At 37.3% G+C, this 26,133-nt stretch overlaps 1 protein-coding gene and 1 long non-coding RNA gene across 5 annotated transcripts in view; one reads left to right on the top strand and one right to left on the bottom strand.

Annotated features, from left to right (window-relative positions):
- Positions 1 to 1,838: 1,838 nt before the first annotated feature.
- The window catches only part of ypel1 (yippee-like 1), a 31,418-nt gene continuing 7,123 nt past the window's right edge, over positions 1,839 to 26,133 (top strand). Inside the window, exons 1-2 of one of the 2 annotated variants that reach the window (XM_044112608.1) lie at positions 1,839 to 2,367; positions 11,394 to 11,678. In XM_044112608.1, coding sequence (XP_043968543.1) covers positions 11,562 to 11,678 — 117 coding nt within the window. In that variant the 5' untranslated portion in view covers positions 1,839 to 2,367; positions 11,394 to 11,561. Of the gene's footprint in view, positions 2,368 to 5,606; positions 5,847 to 11,393; positions 11,679 to 26,133 lie in introns of those variants that run through there. The other variant, XM_044112609.1, reaches the window with a different exon arrangement.
- LOC122828761 lies at positions 9,160 to 26,080 on the bottom strand. 3 transcript variants are annotated; one of them, XR_006370267.1, is made up of 6 exons: positions 24,592 to 26,080; positions 20,891 to 21,076; positions 20,629 to 20,795; positions 19,062 to 19,204; positions 9,510 to 9,728; positions 9,160 to 9,412 (listed from the first exon to the last, which is right to left on the bottom strand). It is a non-coding gene; the product is annotated as an uncharacterized LOC122828761 (long non-coding RNA). The 3 variants fall into 3 exon arrangements; XR_006370268.1 differs by having other exon boundaries at positions 20,629 to 21,076; positions 24,592 to 24,627; positions 25,467 to 26,080; XR_006370266.1 differs by having other exon boundaries at positions 20,629 to 21,076.

The following is a 26,133-nucleotide window of genomic DNA, read 5'->3' as shown; positions in this document are numbered from 1 at the left end:
TACATTTACATTTGGCACGCGTCACAGGTGGCGGCGCGCACTGCCAAAAACAACAAGCGGACGCGCGCAAATTACAGCCTTCCCTCGCTGTGATTGGCTGTATTTAGCTTTCCCCGCCCCCTTTGGCAGCTGATTGGTCGAGTGGACGGTCTGCTTCGTTCTCATTGGACGTTATTTGTGGCTTCGGCTGTGTAACTAGGCTACTGTGCTGCTGCTGCCGCCTTCACGGAACGCTCGCTGCATCGGAACTAACAGTTTTTAAAGCGAAAGATGTTGTTTTGGGTGGAAAAAAAGCAGCTAATCGTTGTCCCGGGGTTTGTTTGTAAACGTTTTGAATTTAACAAAGACTGGCTGAATTATTAACACTTTATTTATGTATTTTTGCTGTGCTTATGTTTTTAAAAGGCGACAGCAAGTTTAGAAAGAAGTATGGCACTTAGTTTAATATTCAAAAGAAATGTTTAGATTTGGACATATGGAGCAAAGAATTGCTTAATTAATCTTTATTTATCATCTTATAGTTTGAAATGTTGGCAGTTGTTTTGATTTTCCAACACTTATTAACCATTTTCTGTAGAAATACTTCAGAGATGGAGGATTCCACATTATTTTTAGAACTAGTGTGATCTTTACCATTTCAAGAGGGTTTTAATGTGAGATATCTCCAATTACTTCTCACCACAAATTATTGCATTTGCGTGACTGTGTAAAACCTAATCTCTACCATAGACCTTCTGAGTAAGAGTGCCATTCTAATAATTACCATAAAAACTCAAACAAAAACCATTTTCACCATATTGCTGGTGACAGATTAATCAGCTAACTTTATTTCTGTACATTCATATAATCAGCTCAGTCTAACTGAAATCCCTCTTGATCTAATTGGCCAACTGCTATGACAAAGCAGCAGATGTGCTTCAATTTGTTTTCTTCTTTTAGCAATAATTACCTCCAAAGAAAGGCCACCAGCAGCTTACATAAAAATGAAGGTTTTTCAGTTTGTTTAAGAACTTAAAGGTGAGATGTTAAATTCAATTCAATGAAGAAAAAAAATTTATCCCAAAGGGAAACTAAATTTAGTTGCAGTCTACTAACCACCTGGACTAGTTTTGTGTTTGTACATCTGCAAGAAAAAAAAAAAAAAAAAAAGAATTAGGAAAAAAAAAAAAAAGTCATTTGTCAAAAAAAAAAAAAAAATTACTCAGGCTATCACTTTAGTAAGGTGGTGATATTACAATTTTTTGAATACAACTGTTTTAGTCTACAGTATGCCACTGAAACGTAAGACGCACAAAAACTATTGGCACTTATGGGATTCCGTACAGCAGCACTAAACTGTCAGAACTAAAATAAATTCAGGATCTTGTAATGGGAAACTTTCTCGTTTTAACAGGAACATGCACAACTTGCTACAATGATTGAGTTTCTCGTTTAAGAAGATGAGTACTGTCAAGAAAACGAGATTTTGGTTATGAAAGTTGTTTTAACAGTTTCTGATTTATAAAAAGATTTCTTGTTATAAGGAGATGTAAATCTCGTCTCACTATGACAACAAAATTTCTCGTTTTAGCGAATTATAAAATGTGCTCCTCTGTCTGATTGTGACATATCAGGTTGTCTGTAGACATCAAAAACAGCGATTTCTGTTTTACTTCTCATTTAAAAGAACATATTTCAGTTTTAATAAAATATCGTTTTAACAACAAAGTTTTCTCGTTCGCAACTCTTGATTTTTGTTTTCCAGTCAAGTGCTTCCGTAGTTCTGTACTCTTTTTGCTGTTGCATTTTTTATCTTGTTTGCGATTCTTGTCACTCATATCTCCCGCAGCTCTTGAACGCAGCATCAGTAGATGAAATAAAGCGCAGCTTTTTCTGCACTTTTCAGACAAGTTTCACTCCGCAGTCCTCTCGCTCTCTGCCTCCCCACCCAGACCAGAGACTCTGACCGGATAGTTGGATTCATGGCTGCGCATTTGTTCGCGTTTTGACCAAAACGCGCCGCTCTGCACAGATTATCGGGATTTTCGCTATAAATAAGGCCTCAGACGGAACCGCTCGGCCTGCCGTCATATATTTCCACAGCTGAAGTATCCAGAGGAGATTTTTAAAACAAAAACAACATGATCCCTCTCTGACGGATGGGTCTCCACTCTTCAGCCGGGACAGAAGATTCCCGCAGATTTCCACGGATCGCCCTTCAGGACGGGACGCGCGGATGTTTGAGGAGACTTTTATTTTTTGTTTTTGCTTTTCAAACTGATCCGATCTGGATTTATGGAACCGTGAAGAGCCGAGAAACGCGCGTCCTCCGCCGGGTTGTTTTGGTCTGAGGAGAGGAGAGGGGGGGAAGGCGAAGCGGCTTTTGGGGTAAGTGCAAAACGCAGGGTGACCTACTGGAGGACGCGGCGTTATTGGCACCAAATCCGCTTTTAAATGTGACTTTTGCCGCTTTAGCGTAGTATTAACGCAGGAATGCGCTGAAATATTCATAAGGTGGCTAAATTTGTGCGGTACTTTGCATCCTGCACGACTAGATGCGTGAAGCTCTTGACATTTTTTGCTAATTTACAACCAAAAAGTGCCGAAGAACAGTTTCTATCCTTTTTTGTATGTCATTTTGAACCCTGACCAGCATGTAAAATGAGGTTACAGCATCGCTTTCTTTCCGAGAGCCACGTTTTGTAATTTGAGATTGGAGTTGCGTTCAAGTGCGCGGCTCATTTCAGGAGATTGAGTCCTGCAGACTCGGATCTCAGGTTTTTAGTGTGTGTGTTTTTGTGTGTTTTCATGGGGGGTGGAGTACGTGGGGGGGATTATAAAGTCACGTGCACACGGCGACAAAAACACAGATTTCATAACGCACGCGCGCACAGCGGCGTGCAGCTGCAGCAAATGTTGCGTTTACGTACATCCATCCTCCGATATTACAACGTTTACCTATTGAAATACAAGATAGTTCAAGTAAAAATAAAGAAATATGGGAATTAATCGATAAATAAATGAATAGCAGCAGTTGGTGAATTGTTTTGGCTAACGCGCGTCCTCGACGTCATCCGCAGGACGAGGTGTCACGTTTATGCTTCATTTAAGGTTTTATTTATTATTTATGTTGATTTCTGAATATTTTACGTATTTTTAAACTGTCACGGCAGGATGACGCTGAACTGCAGCAAACAACCAAGAGGTTGCAATAAAAAAAATACGATGTGTTGCGTTTTAGAAAAATATTTGATAATTATTTTGTTTCATTTTAAATTTCTTACATTTATTCTTGAATCTGTCTCCTGCAAGAATGAACAAAAATCTGATATTTTCTTTTAAAACAAAAAAAGTAAAAATTAACCAGAGTAATTGTATTTCCAGATGTTTCGTTTAACCAAAAGAACAGTATCGTATTCATGTTTTCACCGGGCCAGTGAAATGATGAGGAACTTCTTGTATTTATTTACACATCCTGGTATCTGCACGCTGCCGCCTACTGCTGGTGGCGCGTTCACGCCGCATGGGAAATAATTTCCACTGCAATAACGACACCATTTCAGTTATTTATATATTTATATTTTCCCTTTGTGTTCAGAGTCTGGAAGGATGTGGAGATTTGCCAGTGAGGATTTTTTGAATCTGTTTTTGTGGATGTGTTAGATATGTCTGTTTATATTTACTGCGTCTGCCAAAAGTTAAACTATTTCACATTTTGTCTTCTTCCATCATAATATAATGTAATTAATTAAATTTTACTTCCACTTGTTGGTATATTATCATTTTTAAAAGGTTTTATCAAATAAAAATGTGCAAAATGTGGTGAGTGTAACCGGTGTATACTACTAGTGTTCTTCACCGATAACCTAGTCTTATACAGTCGGTTAACCTTGATGTGTTCTGCGTTGTGTTCAGATGAAGAAGGGAGTCAGACCATAGGAGTTGCTGGTTGTTCTTTATTGCAGAGGCCTGCACAAATAGAAATAAAAATGCCCCTTAACATGCAGCTCTTCCATTCACAGGAGTCAGAATTCCCCTAGCAGACAAGCACATGAAGAAACCCTGTGACTAAGTAATAATAATATCTTCTCTAACATTTAAGACAAATTTTCTTAACTTGTCAAAAAGAATACTCCTTTGTATGTATTAAAACAAATCACAACTGCATGTATTTACAATTATTTTATATACTTCATAAAACGCGAGCATAACCAAAAGCAAAGAGAATTTCCTACCTCTTCTCAGGCAGCCTAGCGCCAACTGAAGGTAGTACAGTACTGATGCCATAAGTTTTAAAGTTCACTTTGTTGCAACCTTAAGCAATTTTAAAGAAAAAAAAAAATCGGGATTGGCCAAAATTTAAATTGGCTGGTTAAGTTTAAACATCAGTGATCGGCCAAAAATCTGCAATCAGTCCACTCTTATTTTAATGGTTTTACAGAACACCTCTTTTTATTTAGCTTCTGATCACAGTTTGAGCCTGTCGGTCTGATAAATTGACAAATTTTCACCCTAAAACAATTCAAGCGGGTCTCACAAAGTAAGAACAAGCATCTATGTAAAACTTATTTAATTGCAGAAGAGCATGAGTATAACATTGGCTGTCAAAGTACAAAACGTCCCTGAGGCAGGAATGAACAAAGTTGTGATCAGTACTAAATGTCCCAGAGCAAACGGCTCCACTTCACAATTCAAAAAATCTGTTTAAAAGTTATTCAAACTAGAATCGAAGAATTACTAAACCTGGAATTTTGGAGAAATCTGATCATTCAAGTCACAAACTGCTGAATTTGAGCACAAACAAAACTGTTAATTACTGAATTTTTGTTTATTTATTTATTTTACAAAAAAGACTGTTTCCTAACTCTTATATACAATACTGGTGGACATCTTTACAGCTAGTTAGCTTACTAGCCAGCTAAGTTAGCTAGTTTGCTAAGAGTGGGCAAAAACATCACGTTATTCTAAATGTAGATCGGATTATTTTTGTTGCTCAACTGTTGAGATGTTAACACGCTAAGTACAGTTATACTGTTATATTAGATACTGCTTTAGGTTAAACAATATTTACTTAGTTAGGAACCAAACTTCCCTACCTTGAGGACTCTAGCTAGCTATTTTTTTATTTACTATAATTTCATACATTCATTAAAGCTAGACTAGACTACTTTTAGGTTAAATAGTTATTTAGTTTTTTTCCCCCCAATGTGTCTTGGTTTAAGCAGCTCCCTGAAGGAAAATTGTCGGGGGTTTCACAATAGTTTCCTTTGTATAACTCTCCGTGTTTCCATTAACTAGCTTAGTTCTATAGTTATCTAGTTTATTGTTGTTTATACTGTAAATACCGGCGGTTTATTAACAAATAATTTTGGTTGAAAATATTTTTACAATACATTTGGTCATCACAGTTGTACCAAATCTCCGCGCTTATCTAGAAATCGGTATTAAATCTTTAAAAACTAGCTTTAAGAACCGGATTTTTTAAAGTTTCAAAACTGTTGTCTTCTATCCTACGGGTCAGTGAAGGCAACGCAGCCGCCCATTGGTCGATTCGGTCGTCAATCGGAACGCGCTTCTCCTCCCACGTGGTGACGTCCCCCTCTCCAAAGTAACCAGGCCAGTCCATTACGCACACAAAAGGCACAACAAAAGCCCGTGTTGGGAAAATGAGATCCGTCAGCACCTTGTGGACGCAACAATAAGTTCCCACCTGGCTGCATCACACGTGTACCGGAATCTGGGACGGAGACAATCACCGGTTTACCCCTGAAAAGAAAAAAGCAAAAACATCAACATTAGCATAAAATAACAACAACAACAACATCCATCTGGCTGCAGTTTCCCTCACCGAGATCTTGACTCAGGTGGTGAGTAGATCCAACACTGTTTTCATTATGAATCTGCGAGGAAAGGTTCGGTTCTGGTGCCGCGTTGAGTTCACTGTCAGAACAAAAACAAGAAGAAGAAGAAGAACAAGAAGAAGAAGGAAAATAACGAAAGCAGCTGAGCCACACTGTTGCGCTTCGTCGAGCTCTTTTGTTGGGGATAAACACGTTTGGAGGCGGAAAAAACAGGGAATTAAGCAGATTGGAAACGACCGGAATGTTGAGATTAAACCACTTAGATGTGGTGAAAAGATGCATGCGTTGTTGTTATTTATTTTTATGTTTAGCAGAAGAGGACAGCGAGTCTTTTGTCTGGACACCTCTTCCTGTTCGCAGAGACGCACAGTGCGCCGCTTCTTTGTTTTCATTTAGAATAATCAGCTGATCCTGCTGGGATCCCTCAGTCCTCCCAGCGCTTATCTGCTAGTGAGCTTTAGTTTTTAATCATTCTGCAAAAGAAAACGCCATATAAAGGAAAAACGGACCTGATACGAAGGTGAGGAAGTGGATTCAAACAAAAGATGAGCAGCAAATGACTAGTTTATCACCTTTTAAAAAGCTTATTCGGTCTTTTATTTAATCTGTTTGTTGTAGGAAAACGCAGATTATCATTAAAATAAGCTAAAAAAATAAAGAGGAGATACTTATTATTTGCGCAGAAGTCACCAAAACCCTGTTGACTTGTCCATATTGGGTATTATTGAATCAAGTGTGCGTCATATCAAGCTGTCATCGGGGAAAACAAACGACCTATTGTCAGCACTGATCGATCATCCAGAGACTGGAATTGGCTGAAATTGGTTTCGTCTTTCTGATTGGCTAAGAAGTCATATAACGTTTGGCCTGTAAATGCATCATAAAGCAGGATGATGTACTGACTTTGTGAGTTTTTCTTTCTACATAAAAATGTACTTAATGCTAGTGATGTAACCTTATGTGAAAACAGAAATGTTCTAATTGTTTTTCATGTTGTACGGACTCCTGTTAAAGACATTTAAATGATTTATTGTCATTAGGACAAAATAAATCTGTGAAAAACTGAATCCATGTTGGCGAAAGTCGGAAAAAGGCCAGAAATCGGCTGATCGATTCCAAACGTTTGAGGTTTGCTGCTTTGATCAGACGGTAAACGTTTCAAAACCTTGAAACTGAAAACTGACCCGAGTCCAGTTAGAAACTAAAGTAACCCAATAGGAGAGAGAACAAAGATCAGCCAGTCAGGCTGCGGTGAAGTGAGGGAGGAAATTAAAACAAGCTGTCCTTGTTTGTGTTTAACGACGCACCGATCAATCAGCCACAGATTGGAATCGGACGATTTTTTTCCCTCACCAGTGATCAAATTAATAAAAATCAGATTTTTTTTCCTCTTGTTTGTTAAATGCATCGAAACAAAGAACTCTCATAAGTTTTAGTCTATAAGTGCATAAACCTTTATTTTCTTAGTAGCTAAAACAAATATGAACATAAACAAGTTTGCATTCACTTTAATGCAGAAAGAGGGACAGTCCTATTTGTCTACTTCTGTTGGATTTAAAATTATTCCCTATATGGAATTTGTTTTATCATCTAAATCCTGAAATTTGTATCGGATACAGTGTTTGGTGTTTTTGTTGTAAACGAGGGAAAGTCTCTGACTTTTCCAACCTGTAAATGCAGTAACAGGTGGGGGAGGGGCAGAACTGGAGAAAATATTCTTGTACTTCCTCTAGCACCTCATTAAAAGGACTTTTAACAGTATGAAGTAATTAAAGGCACAAGCTTTTAAAAACTCGGTCTGTTGTCTTCAGTTTGGTGTTTTGGTTTCGCCTCGCCCTTTTATTCAGGGATAATTTTATCTATAGAGACTTCATGATTCACTTTATTTGTTGTTTCTGTTGTTTGTTTATTTAATTTGGATATTTACAATGGCTTCCAGTTCCAGTGTTAAGTTTCCATTAAAACTTAAAGGTTATCCATCTTTGATTATGTGTTGTTATGCTGTAATTACTGGTATGTTACTTCAAAACAACGATATTATCGTTTATCGCAATAACTTCTGGGCCAATTTATCGTCCAGTAAAATGTATCTTGACGCCTCGTTGGATGTTAAAAGTGTTTGTTGTTGGGGAAGAAGCCAAAACAAACACAGGAACATGCTCTGCGGCCGGTATTTAACTCTCTGCTGCTGTAATTGAATAAATATTTGAGCGTTTGCGTCATGTTGAGGGAAAAACAACCTGCTATTGTTCGCGTGTGCAGTGGACAACCCTTCCTTTCTGCACAAAGCTCATTTAGTGATGTTGATGATGCTGAGGTGTGACATTTGTAAAGCTCTCTGCGAGTGTGTGAGTGTGTGTGTGGTTGCCTCTCGCCGTGCACGTGGCTGTGGGTTTAAACTGGGCTAATTCACAGAGGGGATTTGGCCCTTTTCATGCAGGGATTAAGCCTCCAGCACCTGTGCAGATTATGCGCGGTGTATGTAAATACGGCTCGTCTGGGAGGCCAGCGGTGTGTTTATGTTGTCATCTGAACGCGTGTTTGCAGAACCGCCATGCTTCCCGTCACGACCCGCTTCCTGTTGGGCTGCGGAAGAGACCTTTTTTTTTTTTTTTCTAGTTTTTGTCGTCTGGCTGCCGGCTTCTGTCTCGACGCTGCTCTTCCTGTCGCAGCTTGTTTGGAAATTTCCAGAGCCGCTGAAGGGTGTTTTAAATGCATCGTTATTGTTTTCCTCTCCACTTTGTGCAGCCCCTGACATTTACACACAATATGTGTGAAAGTGAACTCTTGACATCCTTTTACTTTGCAAAAAAGGAACTGAAGATTGTGTTTCTTGTGCAAAAATAAATAAGTATGCATGTTTAAAAGTGCAGCATGAAACTTTTATAAAAATTACATAATTACATCATAAATTTTTTTCACATTTGAAACTTTTTTTTCCTTTCTAGAACATTTCTGAACATTTCTGCCTCCTGAATAAATGCACAGAAACAACCAATCAGACAGGAGGCGGGTCTTACTGCTGTCATTCAACCTCTTGTACTTGCTGCTAAATGTGATAATGACAAGAAAAAACAACTTCCCTGTACCGGTTGCAAAGAATTTATTGTTCTCATATTTCTCTACAGTAGCAATGAAAACATTGCATTGCAATTGGAGTGCAACAAGATCTCATCGTACAAGAAATGCCATGATTTTTAAACATTCCAAGTTCCAAATATTGAGAATTTTTGTCATTTGAAATTCAGAAATCTTTTTTCTCCTTAGTGGTTTACTTAAACTTTTCAAACTGAACAATTTCTACTTTTTCTTTCTCCAAGAAAATCTCTGAGATCTCAAAATTTGAAATTTACTCCTTTATTCTCCAATGATACACCGTTGTATGATAGAACTTCCTGCGCTGTTTGCAATGCAAACTACTGAACGTTGAAAAAATATTTTCAAATCTCTTCTTTGGAAGCTTGAAGCTCAGCCTGCAGTAACAGATCCGGACCAGCCGCAGTTTCCCTGCTCACAGAAACAAGTATTTTCTTTGACAGATGATCCTTTTAGCAGATGCTGGCTGTAAACCACTGACACATTCAGAGCAATTAATGAAGAGAATTGCATTGACAAGATGAATGAGAGGCTCATAAAAGGCAGCAGACCAGAGTGTAAAAAGGAACAAACCTTTTGGGTATCAGTTAGCGAGGACCGATGCTTCTTTTAAAAGGCATTAATGTCATCTTTGATTTCTGCCGCAGCACAGTAGGAGCATATTTTCATTTTGTGTGAATATTTGCTGCTGTTGAACACCTGCAGAGGTTTTTCTGTCAACAAATGCATGCTTTGACTATTCTGGTCTGTCCTGTTTAAAGCGTCATCTGGTGTGCAATTGTTTCTGCAGACCTAAAAATAGAACAAAAGTTCCTTGTTAAAGAAGTTTTTTTTATATGTTGTCAAAGTAGAGCTGCACATGTGTGCAATTTTGGAGTATTAAAATACTTCTTTAGTTCAAAAAGTAAAACTTTTATGTAGCTGTCACATATATTTGAGTCTGCCACGGTGATCTTTACGGTCATTAAAGCAGCTATCGGTACTTTTTAGTGAACAGCTGCCAAGTTCTGCTGGAAAAAGAAATCAGCATTTCCATAAATCTTGTCATCAAAGAGAAGCAGGAAGCGAACACCAGCAGATAACATGACTCAGCAAATCACCGGCGCATTTCTTCTGAATTCCTCCTAAAATATTCATTAAGCTTCATATTTAATGAATTTATTCATTAATCATTACATCATTAATATTCTTTATGCAATAAAAATTTTTTTGACAGCCCGAACCTTTGTATTCACATGTTTCTGGTACCTCAGTAAATCTGACGCACAAGCTACATTCCCAAAAAACAAAGCTGCGTCTTTTCATCCATTTGAGGTTAATTTCTGCTTCTAAAATGATCTGATTGGCTGCTGGAAAAGACTACTGTTGTGTTCAAGTTGTGCTAAAAGAAGATAGCTTACCAGCGAAGCTATTCAAGCCTAAATTAGCATCTCAATGCAAAACATGTAGCCGCAGCACAGGCGCTAACGCTAATGTTAGCGTCCACATTTCTAAAGAATTTCCATGACGGATCAGCAGTTCCTGAAACACTGGAGAGCTGAACTGTGCACCGATGTGATGGTTGAACAATTTAAATAACAGATTTAAAACAACCTCAGGTGTTTATTTATTCAATAATCTACCAACAAAAACAGTTTTTGAATTGAAAATGCTGTGTTTGTTGTCCATATATATTTTTCAGTTAAATTGCGATTGACTAATTAAATGCAAACCCTAAAATTAAAAAAAATTTGACTTCCACCTCAAATGAAAACACTTTTTTCTTCCACTCAGTTAGCTCTCTTTTGCTTACAGAGATTTTATAATTCATTTTATTTGTTGTTTTTGTTGTTTATATATCTTGGATATTTAAACTGTCTTCCAGCTCCCGTGTTAAATATTCATTAGTATTTAAAGTTTCTTGATCTTTAACAATGTGTTCTTGTATTATTGCCGTTGTATTACTAGAAAATGTTCTCAAAACAACAATATTATCGTTTATCGCAAAAACTTCGGGGACAATTTATACTCTAGTAACATTTGTTGTTGTTAAAGTCTATTATTGTTATATTTCAAATAATTCCCAGTCGACTGTTTAACGTCTGAGGGATTAATGTCAACATTTGATGCATGATCACTTTTATTCTTCACCTCTGAAGCAACCATCTCAACACTTATTTGTTCTGCAACTATCCATCCGTTGGGACAAAACACTCACAAATTGCAAATAAGTGAGTTTGCAACCAAGTGAATCACATTACGAGACGTTTTGATTGTCGGAATATTTTGTTACTTTGCCACACATTCGCTGTGCACAACCCAGGATTGTAATCATGTAATAGACGATTGTAATCAAATGATTGCTCCAGCTAATGAGTCGTGTTCGTACTGGAAATATAATCAGGATCATGTTTGCTAAAAATAGCCGATGCAGACATCGCCACTAACCGCTTCACCTCTGTGGCTTCTTCTCCGCAGGCTCGATTTTCTCCTGTGGTGTCTGTGTGGAGCGTCCCACACACCCACTCCACAACAACGACGGCTTTTGCTTGCATCTTCCAGTGTTTCTTCTGTCAGCAAGTCCAGCAGAGCTGCAACTCTTCCAGTGCCAGCCCTGACACCAGCGAGGAGCCCTGCCCCACTGACATGGTGAAGATGACCAAGTCGAAGACCTTCCAGGCCTACCTGCCATCCTGCCACCGCACATACAGCTGCATCCACTGCCGAGCGCACCTGGCCAACCACGACGAGCTCATCTCAAAGGTAGTCCTGCTCCGTTCGTCTTCATTTACAGCCCACTTAAAGGTGACTTGTTGCGCTTCCTTAAGCAGGGATTTTGTATCCCGAAGAGTTACGGGATTTACAAAATTCATAAATGTTTTTGTGAGATCTGCCTATTCTGAGCTGTTTTAGGGCCTCCTGTCACTTTAAATCCAAATAAGCTGCTGCTGGCCAACGTTTACACTCGCATCTGAAAATGGCTGCAAACATTTACACAAATGTACAACCTTCTTATTTCCAGCAGCCATTGCCAGGTGCTGGTTTATGATGACACATTGTGGAAGGTTTTTGAAACCGTCAGGCTTCAACCTTTTGCCCAAAAATGACTGGGTGTTTTTTTTTTAAGTGCTTTGGTTATTTTTAGAGGTACAAAATGTGCAAAAAGGTAAATTTTTCACCCTTTAAGGCTATCTTCACACCTGCCACTCTGTTCGACTGGAGACCAAAGTTGAGACATTTGTTACATTTTCAGCTGATTAAGAAACGGAGCGCAACTTCCTTCTTCATGAAATGTAAACAAAAATGGAGTGGCGTCAGATTTAAGCAGTTGTAGGATTTCTCTTTTTTTCTTTGATAAAGTTTCCATTTCTCCCTCTAGCATTGGACTGGCACATTTGTTCGGTTGTATTTACCCAGAATGCATTGCGCTGTGGTCCGCCTCCTGCTTTTGGAGCGGTCTCTGGTCTGCTTGCCGTTCACATATGGATTCAAATCGCACCAGTGTTCACTTCAATCAAACCCAAACCGAAGTTTGTAGGTGAATTCAATGAATGAACCAAACTTTCTAGACAAACGAACGGGTTTGATTAAAGTGGACTAAACAGAGCTGGTGTGAACGCACCCTAAGAGAACCTGGCAGGTCTTCTGCTGCTCTATCAACGTTTACACTGACGGAAAATAGCTTGAGGGAATTTGCAGCTGTCTGTCGCTTCTCAACACAGACACATTTGGTGCCTTCGGGTCGCTCAGCTGGAGAGCAACAACAATCCATCCATGTGACGCTCTTCAAATACTTGTCAACTGTTTGTGGCGACATTTCACTTCGGGCTAAACATAACAGCAGAAAGTGTGATGTAGCAGATTTAGGAGATGTAGGTTACTGTGACACAACTAAACTGTTTTTTATCTGCGCTAAAATTTAAAAGGTGCGGTGATGCGAGGACCGATAAATGAACCCGAGCAAGTCGAGTCCAGCAGGCGAGTCAACAAACTGGTGAGGGCCGTTGCTTCACAACGTGTCAGGCCCTGTCATTGTCTTCACAATGTAGCTCTGATTTATTTTTTTTGGCTAAATGCAAACCGTATTCGACTTTTTCCTTCAGAGTTTTCCCCCCCAAAATAATCCAATTTTAGTCACTTACATATGTGGAACTAGTTTGGATACGTATCGGATTGTTTTCAGAGCGTCTGCTGTCTGAACAATCATGTGAAATTTTATCCGACTTTTAGATGAGACAATTCTGCACCGCGCTGCAAACACACAAACTGTCCCAGTACGCTTGAAATAAGACGAAACTAACTTACAAGTAACATTTCAGCAAAGCTATACAAGCTTGTTTTAAGTCAATAATTTATTGATATTGATTTACAAAAGTACTTATTCCATTGCCAGATTATTTCAGTTAAGGGAAAAATGTCTTGTTTTAAGTGAAATCATCTGCCAGTGGAATAAATACTTTTCTTTTTATCAATATCAAGGAATTATTGACTTAAATCAAGCTCCTGTATCTTGTTGAAAAGTTACTCTAGTTAGTTTTGTCTTATTTCAAGTGTATTAACATATTTGCACTAGAAACTAGACTAAAAATACTTTATAAGATTTTGTGGTTAGCAGTGCAGAAGAAGCCAGACTGGCGAAATTTCCAAGAGTTAGTGTCCACAGCTAAAATAGCCAAAGTCCACAAATATTTGATATCCCCACTAAACACACACAGAACGTCCTATTCTGCTAGTTTAAACATCAAGTATGCGTTAATATGCTCCGCACAGTCAGAACCGTCAGCAGAAGCTAACATGTACAGTCTTATTGTTCTTTTAGATTAACTGATTGTTTGGATAGCAAAAAGTGTTTAACAGACGGTTTATTTACAGAAATTGAGCCAGGTGAAGCTAAAACTGCTACTAGAGCAGTTCTGGGTTGAACATACTTATTGGTAAAAGTATATGTTTTTTGTTCAATTGTTTCAGCTCCTAATTGTCACCATTTAAAGGTTCCTGCAGGCCATTCATGAAACATTACTCCTTGGAAGAAAATAAACTCTCAAATAGCCAATTAATTTCCAATCCCAATCGTTAATGGCTCCCTCTGTATTGGTGATCAGTTCTAGCTACGAGGAAAAACAAACCCAACAAATTGAACATTCAGGTCACACGGCGGCAGGATGCTGAAGATTCAGAGCGTTCCCCAAGCAGAAATTGCCCCGTCATCAATCAGCCTGGTGAGAACCACAAATGTTGGTGCATCTTTGAATTTCCTTTGCTGTCTCCCGGTTTATTAAAGACGTCTGAATTATTGAATTTCCCATTGGCCAAACAATAATGGTCTTTCACTGACATTTGGAGCCGCAAACCCAAAACAGCTTTAGTCGATGTTGATGGTAGAATTGGCAGCAGGGGAGGGAAAGTGAGTAAAGTTTCTAGGTGATCAGATTAAGGCGGAGCTGCAGCACTGACCTTTGTGTTATTATAGGAACCTGACAGCACGCTACCCCCAGTGCTGCTCTCTCACCACGCTCTAAGCTGATTATTCAAATGACAGCGACGATCAATCTGCGCGCTCGCCTTCTCCGTGTCAGAATCCATTTCCCTGCTGGAACTCAGAGACATTGTTGGTGCTGGCAGGAAAATGGGTTCAAAACCCAACGGTGTCTCTCCTTTCAGCAGGATCAGAGGTCTAATCTCTCTAAGTTTAGGACCCATTGTGGTTGTTTTAGGGCATTTTTACACCTGATGGTCCGGTAGACTCGAAACGGCTCATTTTCCAGAGAAATGAGCCGTTTGCAGATGCGCAAACAGATACGCATCTGTTTGATTATAGAACCTTGTCTTTTCTAGCAGCCATTGTACAGCAGTAAAACCAGCTGACGGGCTGGAGCTCCTTTGGGGTTGCAAGGTAACGAGCGGAACTCTGGTGAGGTTGCTAGGTAACGGGCGGAACTCTGGTGGAGTTGCTAGGTAATGAGCGGAACTCTGGTGGAGTTGCTAGGTAATGAGCGGAACTCTGGTGGAGTTGCTAGGTAACAGGCGGAACTCTGGTGAGGTTGCTAAGTGCCTGCTGATTTGTGACGTTACATTCCTGAGGTTTTTGAAACGGCTCATTTTCTAGACACCAAAAAAAACGTCTGGGGTTTTTTTAAGCATTGGGCTGTTTTTAAGAGAACAGGAGACCCAAATGGCAGTATAAAAAACATTTTTCATAACATTTCCCCAGTAAGGGTGTTTTCACAGCTGATATTCTGGTAGACTCATTAAATAGCTATATTTGTCGCATTTTCAACTGGTGCAGTTCGCTTTCTTAGTGCTGTGTAATTGGTGCATTTGCCGTTTTGGTTATTGCTGCCATAATTACGCATTCACAAGTTTATATCTGTGGTAAAACATGGTTACTTCTGTAAGGTACATTTGTTGTATATAAGATGTTTGGTATAATTTTTGTAAGTTGAGCTAAAATAAATTGTAACAACAGTAAACCTGAAGCAGTCTGAAAGAGGCAGAGTGAAAGCATAATAACACACAGAGCAGCTAAGAGACGCCCTGTAACAACTGAAAGTGCTTTACCTGGTGAACACAATAACGTCTAAGTAACTGTTAAACTTTGAATGTTGGCTATGTTGAAATACTGTCAAAGAAAAACAAATGCAATCTTATATGGTGTTTATGGCACTCTTGTGCTTAAAGTTGTAGTTTTACTTTAGTTTTCACAATGTTTTTGTGGCTGAATAAAGAAACGTGACATCAGCATGAGGCACGGATCATTGAAACCAGTGCAGCTGCACTCTGCATCAAATGATTCAAACTGCAAAAAACCTGCTCACCTCCTGGTCTGTGGGGGCGATGCACAAAGAACCACTGGAAAAAACAATAAAAAATCTCTGAAGAAGACACTGAACGTAACTCCCTTCTTCACAAAATAGAGTAGCGTCAGATTTTAGCCGTCATAGGATTTCTCTCATTGGTAAAAAAAAAACCCCACACAAGCCATTTAAATTTTCACATTTGTTTTGGTTGTATTTACCCAGAATGCCTGCTTTTGGAGCGGTCTCCTGTCCAATTGGCGTTGATACATGCACCAGTGTTCATTTCAACCAAACAGTCCTAGATTTTTAGCTGGATCAGAAGCTGAATAATAATTCAGCAAATTGGAATTCCAAGAATAAATTAGCTCAATGGCAATTTTGAAAAACATTTGGCCTGTTTTGAGCTGCGTGATGGTTTTTTGGCTGTCAAAATGTGATCAACAGCCGGATGTTACTACTGGCGGAAAAGACAAAGAAGACGAACAGGAATAGGTTGCAGGATGAAGGCGTAGGATGTTTTTTTCAATGACCTAGCGCATGAAAAAACGTATTATCTTGTGACTTTGATTGTTTTTCTTATTTAATGGAAATACCGCAATTGCAAAATTGCAGTGGGGTTTCGAAATTAACAGAATATCAACAAAGTTTTGCAGAAATTTGTAATGGAAATGCAGCTACTGTTCACTTTTTGCTCTTTGTTCGATTGCATGTTCACACATTCACTCCCCAAAACAAACCGGATTTTCAACACAAACTAGAGTTTGTTTGTTTGTAGCCTTTACTGAACCAGGAAAAGAATCTCACTGAGTTAAAAAGTCTCTTTTAAAAAGGGACTAAACAAGGCTGGTGTGAATGCACCCTTAATCTCTAAAGTCTGTAGTTTTTCATAAATGTGATGTGTGTTTGACCCAAAGCAAGAGACCATCCATGTTTATCAACACCTCAATTAACCTGCCCAGGTCAGATGAACGTGGATTTATTGTTGCTCTGAAAGCCGAGGCAGGGCTGCAGCAGCAGGATGTTTTATGCAGGGACAGTTTTATTGGATCCCCTCAGGGTAAATTAAATTGTTGCTGCAGCAAATCTCAACTAAATTATGCAGCTGTACTTAACAGTTAAAGACTGGGCTTCAAAAATGAAAAAAACAATTTCTGATGTATGAATTGTTGTTCAAATCAAGAACATGCTAAGAAAAATGTCAGAGTAAAATGCAGCAGTTGTGATTATTTTGTTTAGTTTCCTCTTCATGTCATCTGCCAAAGGAAGTTTAGCTGTTTGAGACTACAGAAAAAAACACTCCACTTGTCTTTTAAAATTTTATTTTATTTTTTTAAATTGTACTCAGTTGCACATTTCTTGAATCTTAGTGTGCTATTTTTGACAACTGCACTGTTTTGTGTTGTAATTTTGCCCTTATTGCACAGAATCTTATGCTCAGTTTTATTTTCTATGTACTTGGATATGGAAAACAAAATATATATACATATATTTATATTTATATACACTTTTGTGAACCTGAACTATAAGAACTTGTTAGTTGTGTCTTTCCAGTTTCTTACAGTAGCACCACGTTGTTTGTCGTGGTTCATCACCTTAGCAGGAATGTTAGGAAACCAGTAGCACCAGTCGCACTGGTGTGGTTAAAACCAGTAAATAAACTGGACTGGAATGCTGCCTGTGCAACTAGATGGCAAACTGGTCTCTTCTGGGATTACGGCTAAAAGTAACGTACATTTAGAAAATCAAAGTTAATTCAAGCTAGAATAAATGTTCATTCTGTTAAACATCATATGTGGTTTTAAGAGGCTTATTGGATTTAATATTTGGTGATTTATTGACTCCATAAGAAAATATAGGAGTTTCTTTAACTCCTAAAGTTATTTACAAATTTTAAAAAAGAAAATTCAACAAGCAAAACTGCATCAACATCAGTTGTTAATATTAAAATATTAGTTTTGAAAAATAAGTCACAATGAATCTTATTCTTTTTTTTAATCTCGTGATGAACAACAAAAAGATGAGCAACGTCTTTGTTTAACAATAGTTTTAATGCATCATGATTTGCTAAATTGAAATGGACTGTAATTTTTGTATGAATTTATTTACTCCATAAAAGGCATTTTGATGATGTATTTTCTTTTAATTGTTTCTGAAGCATGAAGAAACGGCTTGGTTGTTTCTGCTATTTTAAGGGTGGAAAGTTGTGGTGACCAGCAGTCAGATTATATCCGTTTTAAACATTTAAACTTAAAAAAAGATTCTTGCTTTGTTTTAGTTTAATTTTTGGTTTCCTTTTAATAAGAAATATTTAACTTTTGGCCAGATAACTGCTCGAAAATAACAATAATAAACTCTCCAGTTTTGTAAAGTGCAGCTATGTTTTAAACATCATTAGAAGCTGGAACAGTTTAAGTTTTGGGATGTTTTTTGTTTTTTTTACCTCAGTACATTGTTGCAGTTGAATTTGTAGGCATTTCTGTCTGTTTTTATCCAATTTCATTCCCATTATTTTACAGAAGATTTGATAGTTTTCTGTAAAATCACCTCAGCTTGCAGAGTGTCCACAATTGACATTTATTTCACAACTATTTTAACTTTAATCTGTTACATGTCCTTTATTAAAAAATAAAACCGTTGTTACGGCTCCCCGTTTCTCCACGTACGTCCACGAACACCAGAAAAGGTGGGAATCACCATAGTAACAAATCACCATAGTAACCCATGACTGCGTAGCTGTTGCATAATACAGAAGGTTTTTCTTTCCATTGTACACCAGTAAGTTCAAACTAACAAAAGAAAAATGGATGTCAGGTTTTTGAGTAGTATCTCAAATGGCAGTTTAAATCGTCTATACATTTATAACAAATATAAAGTAAATTTCTGCCAACAAAGTTTTGAGATCAATCTCAAAAAGGTTCTGTGAAGCAAAGAGTTTGAGTGTCAAGTTGAAAAATTTCTACGTTTTTCAAATGTTCTGAGCATCAAAAGTCAAACGTTTGACTTTTGTAATTTGAGTTTCAGAAATTAAAAAATTCTGTATAAAAAAAAAAGTTAAAGTAGAAAATTTGGGGATTTTCGAAACTCAGAAATTTTCCACATTTTTTTTCTAGAAAATTTCTGAAATTAATCTCAAAATTTCTCTTGCAAATTTCTGAGTTTTTTGGCGGAAATTGACTCCTTTTCTATGCTGTATGCTATGGCCCTAATTCACTGTCATACCGGTCTGTCTGATGTCAGTCCCTGATTTCACCTTTGACCTCGATGTGAAAGGATAACCGAGCTCATCCGGATCACTTGTAAGAAATCAGTGAAGTGAAGAGTGAACTATTGACTGTGTTGTCTTGTTTACCGGGCTAAAGTGACTGTTGACGAATGACCTCATTAGTCTAAACTATCCACTTCAGTAATAATTGGATTTCACAAAGAGCTCTTCCTCGGACAGTCTGTCTTTCTCCTGTCGGTCTCAAACTGTCAGTGTGTTGCAGAAAAAATCTACAGAATAACAAAAAAAAAGGCACGATAACGCTAAAAGTATCAACTGCTATAAAAACAACTTCCTCACACTTAAATATGTGCATGAAATTCAGCTTGAATAAATGTAACAACTTAAAAACAAAAATTAATTTGTATTTTTGAATCTTCCTGCTGTGAGTGTCTGCAACTTGTTGCACGAATTAATTAACACACACTAATAAACATTTCGCTGCATTTGTGACAGAAATATTAGGAAAAGTTTAGTTAATCTAAGTTAAATAAAGCAGACGTCATTGATATATGGCCTAGAAGTGCTGGAACATGTTTTCAGCTGTTTCATTTTCATTAATTATACAAAAACCAGTGGAGGACTTCGTTATGCATTAAACATAAGTTTGATTACTTAAGGCGTTTCTGTTCACATTGCCTTGAATTTTCCCAGCTTGATTTGGGAAAATAAAAAAGTAGGTGCCCACGTAACTTTTCTAACAATCTTAATTAAAAGCAATAAGAAAGGAGGAAACATTTTTATTATTACAGCAGCTGAAAAGCAGGGGGCCAAAGGTTCACATAAAGCCTGACTTAACACAGAAAAAGTTTTTAATTCTTTTCAAAACCTGAGACAACCGGATAACAACGCCAGGAAAAATCTTGAGTTTAAAAAGAGCAGAACTGAAGTAGTGCAGTTATGCTAGCTTGACTTTGACAGCCTTAACATGAAGATGTGCTGCAGAATTGTTTTTTGGTTCAGTAAAAAAGAAAAAAGCAATCCGCACCAACTCTCTGACAGATCAACAGTAGAGCAGATGTTTAAATTAGCTAATCAAACACCTGTGCTGAATTAGCTACTGCAGCGACTACTAATTAATAATCACAAAATAAACATCAAGCCTGAAAATATAGAACTGTAACGAACTGTACACAGAACTGTATTTAATCATATTTAGGAATTTATTGACATTTTTGACAATTTCATTGAACCAACAGTGGAGAAAATATTAAATCCTGACAATACGTCAAGTTTTTCCGGGTTTTCAGATATGATTAATTGAGATTTATCAATGCCTCAATAAATCTAAATTCTTTTAACAATAAGAAATTTTTCACATTGACGATAAATAATACCACAATTGTTTATTTGTGCAGCTTTATTCGCAGCAAATATTTCTTTTAAATGGTAAAAAAATCTATAAAAATGTGTCTAGCTCATTAAAACTTTCTTATAATTACGATGTTTTCACTAATTTACTGTTGTGTAGAACAAGGAGGCACTAATTTTAGAAAAGCTGCATTCATAATGTAAACGCAGCAATATTTCAATGCAATTTTTAACCAAAATGTTCAGGAGTTACAGTAAACAAACATGGCTGACTGGGAAGATTGAATGGTGATAGTTTCTGGACTATCAACATTGACAGAGACTCATCTCTGTCAAAACTTACTGGCAAACCTGGAAGTGCGTTCACTGTCCTAAGCAGCATCTTCAGTGCTTTGCATCAACCCTTCTAAGCTGATTATGTTACTTAAGAGAAGATGACACCACTGTCTGGCGTTTTCCACTGCAGGCTGCCAAGTGACCGTCCCCTCGTTTGACCTGAAGCCACCATTCCTGCAGGAATAAGTTTTCATACACTTTTAAAATGTTTGTTAGACATTCCTGCTGACGGTATAAGAAATAGGTGGAGTATCTTCGAATTTACTGACTGATTTCTCTATGGTCTGAGTGCATGATTTGTAAAAACTGGTTTCCTCTCAATGAGGTTATGTACTGGAACTTCGAGGGTTGCCAACTCTCAATCAAAGATGCAGATGGAGCGGCCCAAAGGAGAGGATTAACCTGAGCCTGGGTCAGGCATGGTCACACAACCCCTCCTACATTCGGCTGTTTGGCTAAATATGGAAAACATGTTGTTGTTTTAGCTAAATTTAATTGTAAAGATCTTTCACAAACCACTTAAATGTTGTTTCTTCTCTGTTAAACCTTTAGAGGAGATGACAGGTTACAAAATGATCGTTTCGCTTTTTAAAAAAAAAAAAAATCTCAAGACATAATCCTAAATTTCTTTTTATTTTTTTAAAATAATCAATCAAGTTTATTGGTATGACACATTTCATCAACAAGGTAGTTCAAATTACTTTACCTCTTAAAAACTTTGAGAAAAATTGAGAAACCAGTAACAAAGGATTTTGATGAGTGCCATCATCAAAATCATGTCAAATATTTTGGTCAGTTTTCCATTTAACATGTTTCAGACGCAACTAACCAGGTGAGTTTTTAGTCTATATTTAAAAGCACTCAGTGTTTCAGCTGTCTTGCAGTTTTCTGGAAGTTTGTTCAGATTTGTGGCGCATAGAAGCTGAATGCTGCTTCTCCATGTTTGGTTCTTGTTATAAATTTTAAAATATTTCAGTATCAGAAAAACATTGAGAATTTTTTTTGTCTGGGCTGGAAATTGGCAGCTTTATTTACTTTCAACATATGAATAATAAAAGGATATGAAATTTTGCACTACTTCACTTAATGTATATTTTATGAGAATAAATAAACCTTGCAGTATATGTTTAATTATGTCGTCTAGTCCGGTGGACTGCAGTCTAATTAATATTCTCCAGCTAAAATCATCTTTTTCTACATCCAGTTTCATGATATGAAGAGCAGAACAGCAAAAAGTCAAGTTATTCTGCAGAACAATTACTTACAAATTTCATATACTGTAGTCTAAATAAAAATTACAATAGTATGACTGCTATAGTTACTATCACAGTAAAACTTATTATCACAGGATAAATTAAAATGAGCTCAATACTTCAAATTTGTGTAATTATTATTATTATTTTGTCATTGCCATTATATTACATGAAAATTGTCTCACATTGATATTTTTATCACAATAAGTCCTGGGACAATTTATGGTTGAATAAAATTTGTTACGTTTAAAAATTGTATTGCTAAAAGTGAAATAATCTGCCAATAGGATGTCAAGAAAATCCGAGATCATCCCACTTCCCCAAGCTGGAGATTTTAGTTTAACAGTAAAAATAAATAAAGTTTTCTTTAAAATGTGGCGCAATAACAAGGACTAGAAATGTTCATCTATATTAAGGAATTACCGACTGAAACAAGCTCCTATTTCTTGTTTAAAAAAGTTATTTACAAGTCAGTTTTGATTTATTTCAGGTGCACTAATATATTTGCTGAAGACCAAAAATACTTGGTAATATTTTGTGTTTTTGTAATAATCCAGACCTTTATTTTAGCAGCAGTTAGAATATCGCCACCTTCCTAAAATAATGGCGTTATTTGTGAAAAATAATAATTTTTAGCAAAAAAAATGTTTTTCCTTTTTATTGCCAGACGATGATTTAATAAAAAAAATAAAAAAATAAAAACTTCTGGAAAAAAATGAAATGGGTCATTATTTTAGGAAGGTGGAAACTTTGTTGTAAGTTTATTTCTACTTTTTTAATCATGCTGTGAGAATCTCATGGGGTTCTGGTATCGGCCTCCTGCTACGGATGACGGATTCATACTGAGGTGGCCTTTTATGTTTAGACCTGTGTTTAATTATGTCTTCTGGTGATCGGGTAACCCAGGATGCATCTGTCATCTCAAAGTTATTAGCTTCCCCACTGTGCCAGCAGCTTCCATAGGACCGTATGTGGTAAACACAGCTCCGCTTACACGAAGTACAACGGAACAAAACGTAATCAGTTTCTTTGTTTTTTTCCATTGGAAGCCAGAACTTTGGGATGTAGACTTTCTGAAAACAGAAAATCAGATCTGTCGCAGCAGATCCGAGCCTCGTTGTGAAACCGGAGAAGCGGTTTGTCAGCAGAGCGTGAAGGCCCGCAGTGCGAACGTGGTTCTGAATCGGGGCGATGCGGTCTGAATGCTGACGAGCTGGCTGCCTGTTTTTATTCGGCACCTTGGCTTCGCCCCACTTCGTCTAACTGATGGAAGCCCATTTGTGGGATGATCACACTCTTCATTTCTCCCCAATAATGGATGCAGCTCCATTCGAGGCTCCTGCCTCTCCGGGAAGTTTTCCAAGACATTGACCGTGACCCAAAGCATCAATATAGCTCTGCTGCGTTTCTCTCTGATGTTAATGTCTTAATTAAACGAAACTTGGAGTGCTTTAGCCTGGTTTGCCTTAGGTTATCAGAGATATAGGAAGCATTTAACCACTAAATATTTGAAAGTAAATTACTTATAATGTAATTTCATTGCTATCTTGGTCTCTAATTACTCTCAAAATGAAGCAATACACCAGTTAGCAAACTGGAGTAGAAAGAAATTAAATCAAACAAAAATTTCACATTAAGCAGTTTGATGAAGCCGTTCATTGATTTTAGGAATACTCTGGAGGTTTTGAACATAGAGGTGTGTAGCATATCCAAAACGTTTACTCAAGAAAGAGTAGTGGTACTTCAACATACTTTTACTCAAGTAAAATTAAAAGTAGCCATTCAAAAAATTACTCAAGTAAGAGTAAAAAAACATTTGGTAAAAGGTCTACTCAAGTACTGAGCAACTGATCAAATTATCATTCATTTAATATTTAGGAATTACACCATCAGACAGACCAACATATAAAGTTAAGTGGAAATTTTGGTATTTTAAGGATGAAAATGACAATAATTCATTTAAGTAACAAAAAATATCAAAATCAGGCAAAAGTATATGTGATTATTGATTGTGAACATGCTTTAGTCCTTAATAATTTAATTCTAATGTCTAAATAAAAGGAATTTAATATTTTCAATGGACGTGACCACCCATGTATCATGGATGTAGATATTCAAGAGCCTGATTGTTGGGTCCTGGTGGCAGCTTCAGCTCCGTCTCCATAGTAACGGACTGAGCCGATGGCTCGTTGGACGTGAACTGAACTCAAACCGTAAGGTTTCCATATCTTTCTTCTTTGTTTTTTGGGTTTTTTTTTAGTTCAGATAAATTATTCATTTAAAATTTTCTACAAACTAAATTTATTCACTGACAATGTTTGGCTGCTGTTGTGTCTATAGCTTTTAAAATGTCCTTTTTAACTGTTAGTATGAAAACGATTTAGTATTAAAGTATTAAACTGTGACCCAAACTCCCAACGGTGAGATTGAGTCCAGATGTTCCGCATTGTTCAGGTTGAGAAAGCATTTTTGACAAAAGGGATTGATATCTATTTATTCACCTCCGTTAATTTTCTACATTTAACTATCTTCAAGAAGTTTTTCCATCACTTTAGAGTAAAAATGTTTATTACTAAGCATGATTTTGTTAACGTATAGCCTCATAGTCCCTGTAAATAGAGACGCTTTACTTTATGTAATGTGAAATTACAGACGTGTAAATCTTTAAATGCCATCTCTTAAACTGAATTAAATCAAAGCCTCGGGGTTTAACTTACAGAAGAAGATGAACCCTCGCTCACTGCAGCCGACATCTGTTGAGGCAGATGGTAAAAATCAACCTCAGCAGGTTCCTTAATAGCTTTGGCTCAGGTTTTCTTTCAAAAGAACTGCTTTTAATTTATATAATTACACCGTCTGAAGAAAGATAAAATGAGATGCAACATTTTACCTCTAAATACCAAAGTGTGATTGTGTTTTGGAGCAGATTTTCTCAGGACCATGTATTCCTGCAGTCTAATGTTGTATCGTTTATCATTTATTTTGCTAAAAAAAATTTATTTAAGATGAAAAAACAGGAAAATTTCTTAAGACCAATTTTGGGGGGGTCGGCAAAGTTACAGTGAAATGTTACATAAAATGTGGTCTAAAAAGTTTTTAAATTCAAGTTGGAAAATCAAAAATGCCTAGTAATCCACATCAAACACGTGTTTTTCTCAGTAAGATAAGCAACCTGCTAAGAAGTAAAACTAAAATTCAGATGTTGTTTAGATACGAGTTCGGTCTCACTGATCTAATCTCTTCTACACCTTTACCAAAATTTAAGGTTCCTAATAAAAAGGTTTTGCTAATAAGCAGCTTGTGATTCAGCCAAAGTAATGAAATCAGCCTGAAATCCATGGACGTATACAATCAGACTTTTAAAGTACATGCAAACTCATCATGTGAATAACTATGTTCTGGTGACTACCAGAGTGAATACATGTAGTAACAAACATGTATGCTACATGTTTATATGTTTTAACTAGCAGATAAGAGCTTAGATATTTTTGCTAGTTCTGCAGTAAATATCACTGATATTTATCTTAGTATTATACAGAGGTGGGTAGATTACTCAAAAACTGTAATCAAGTAATAGTTGTAATGTACTTACTTGTTTATAAGTTAGAAAGGAACAAGGTGAGAGCTACTTCTTAGCTTGTGGCTGGTTAGTTGTTGTCATAGCAACTCCATAGCAACAGATCACCAAAATGGCTGTCAGTTACAAAGTTTATGGAATTGTGACATGAGAACTTAGTATTTTTTCCGGTTGTGCTGACCAAATTTTTACCTTTCTTTGAACTTGCAGTCAGAGGCTGAACTAAATCATTTTAAGGGCCACAGAGTTTTGCTCCGGCAACAGCAGAGGGGCGGGGAGGGAATGCCAGCAGATTAAAAATAGAAAATGGGAAACAGATAAGGGGAGCTAGAGACGGAGCGGTCTCGTTTTGCCCGTGGTTGGGTTGATGTGTGAACCCTTCTGAAAAACATATACGACACCCAGCTCTTGTCACATGGACTAACCCCCAACCCGCTCTGGCCTAAACGCTGTTGAAGTCTTGTTGTCGACTCCGCAGGGACTGACCCAGTTCCCCCATGCTGCGGAAAGGTCGCGCCTTGTTGCTCTGAACTGCAGGCGTCTGGGCAGATTACACTAAAAAACACAAACACTGAACTGTCGGATGGGACAGGTAGGACATTAACTCCTGTAGTGCAGAGAAAAAAGGAGAAAATAACAAATTATTTCCCTGTAAATCCAGAATAAATGCTGCAAAAAATAT

The sequence above is a fragment of the Gambusia affinis genome, linkage group LG03 (genome assembly GCF_019740435.1).
Source record: "Gambusia affinis linkage group LG03, SWU_Gaff_1.0, whole genome shotgun sequence".
In the NCBI taxonomy this organism is placed as follows: Eukaryota; Metazoa; Chordata; class Actinopteri; order Cyprinodontiformes; family Poeciliidae; genus Gambusia; species Gambusia affinis.
Note: the sequence above shows the minus strand (reverse complement) of the source record. Positions and strands in the feature narration are given on the sequence as shown.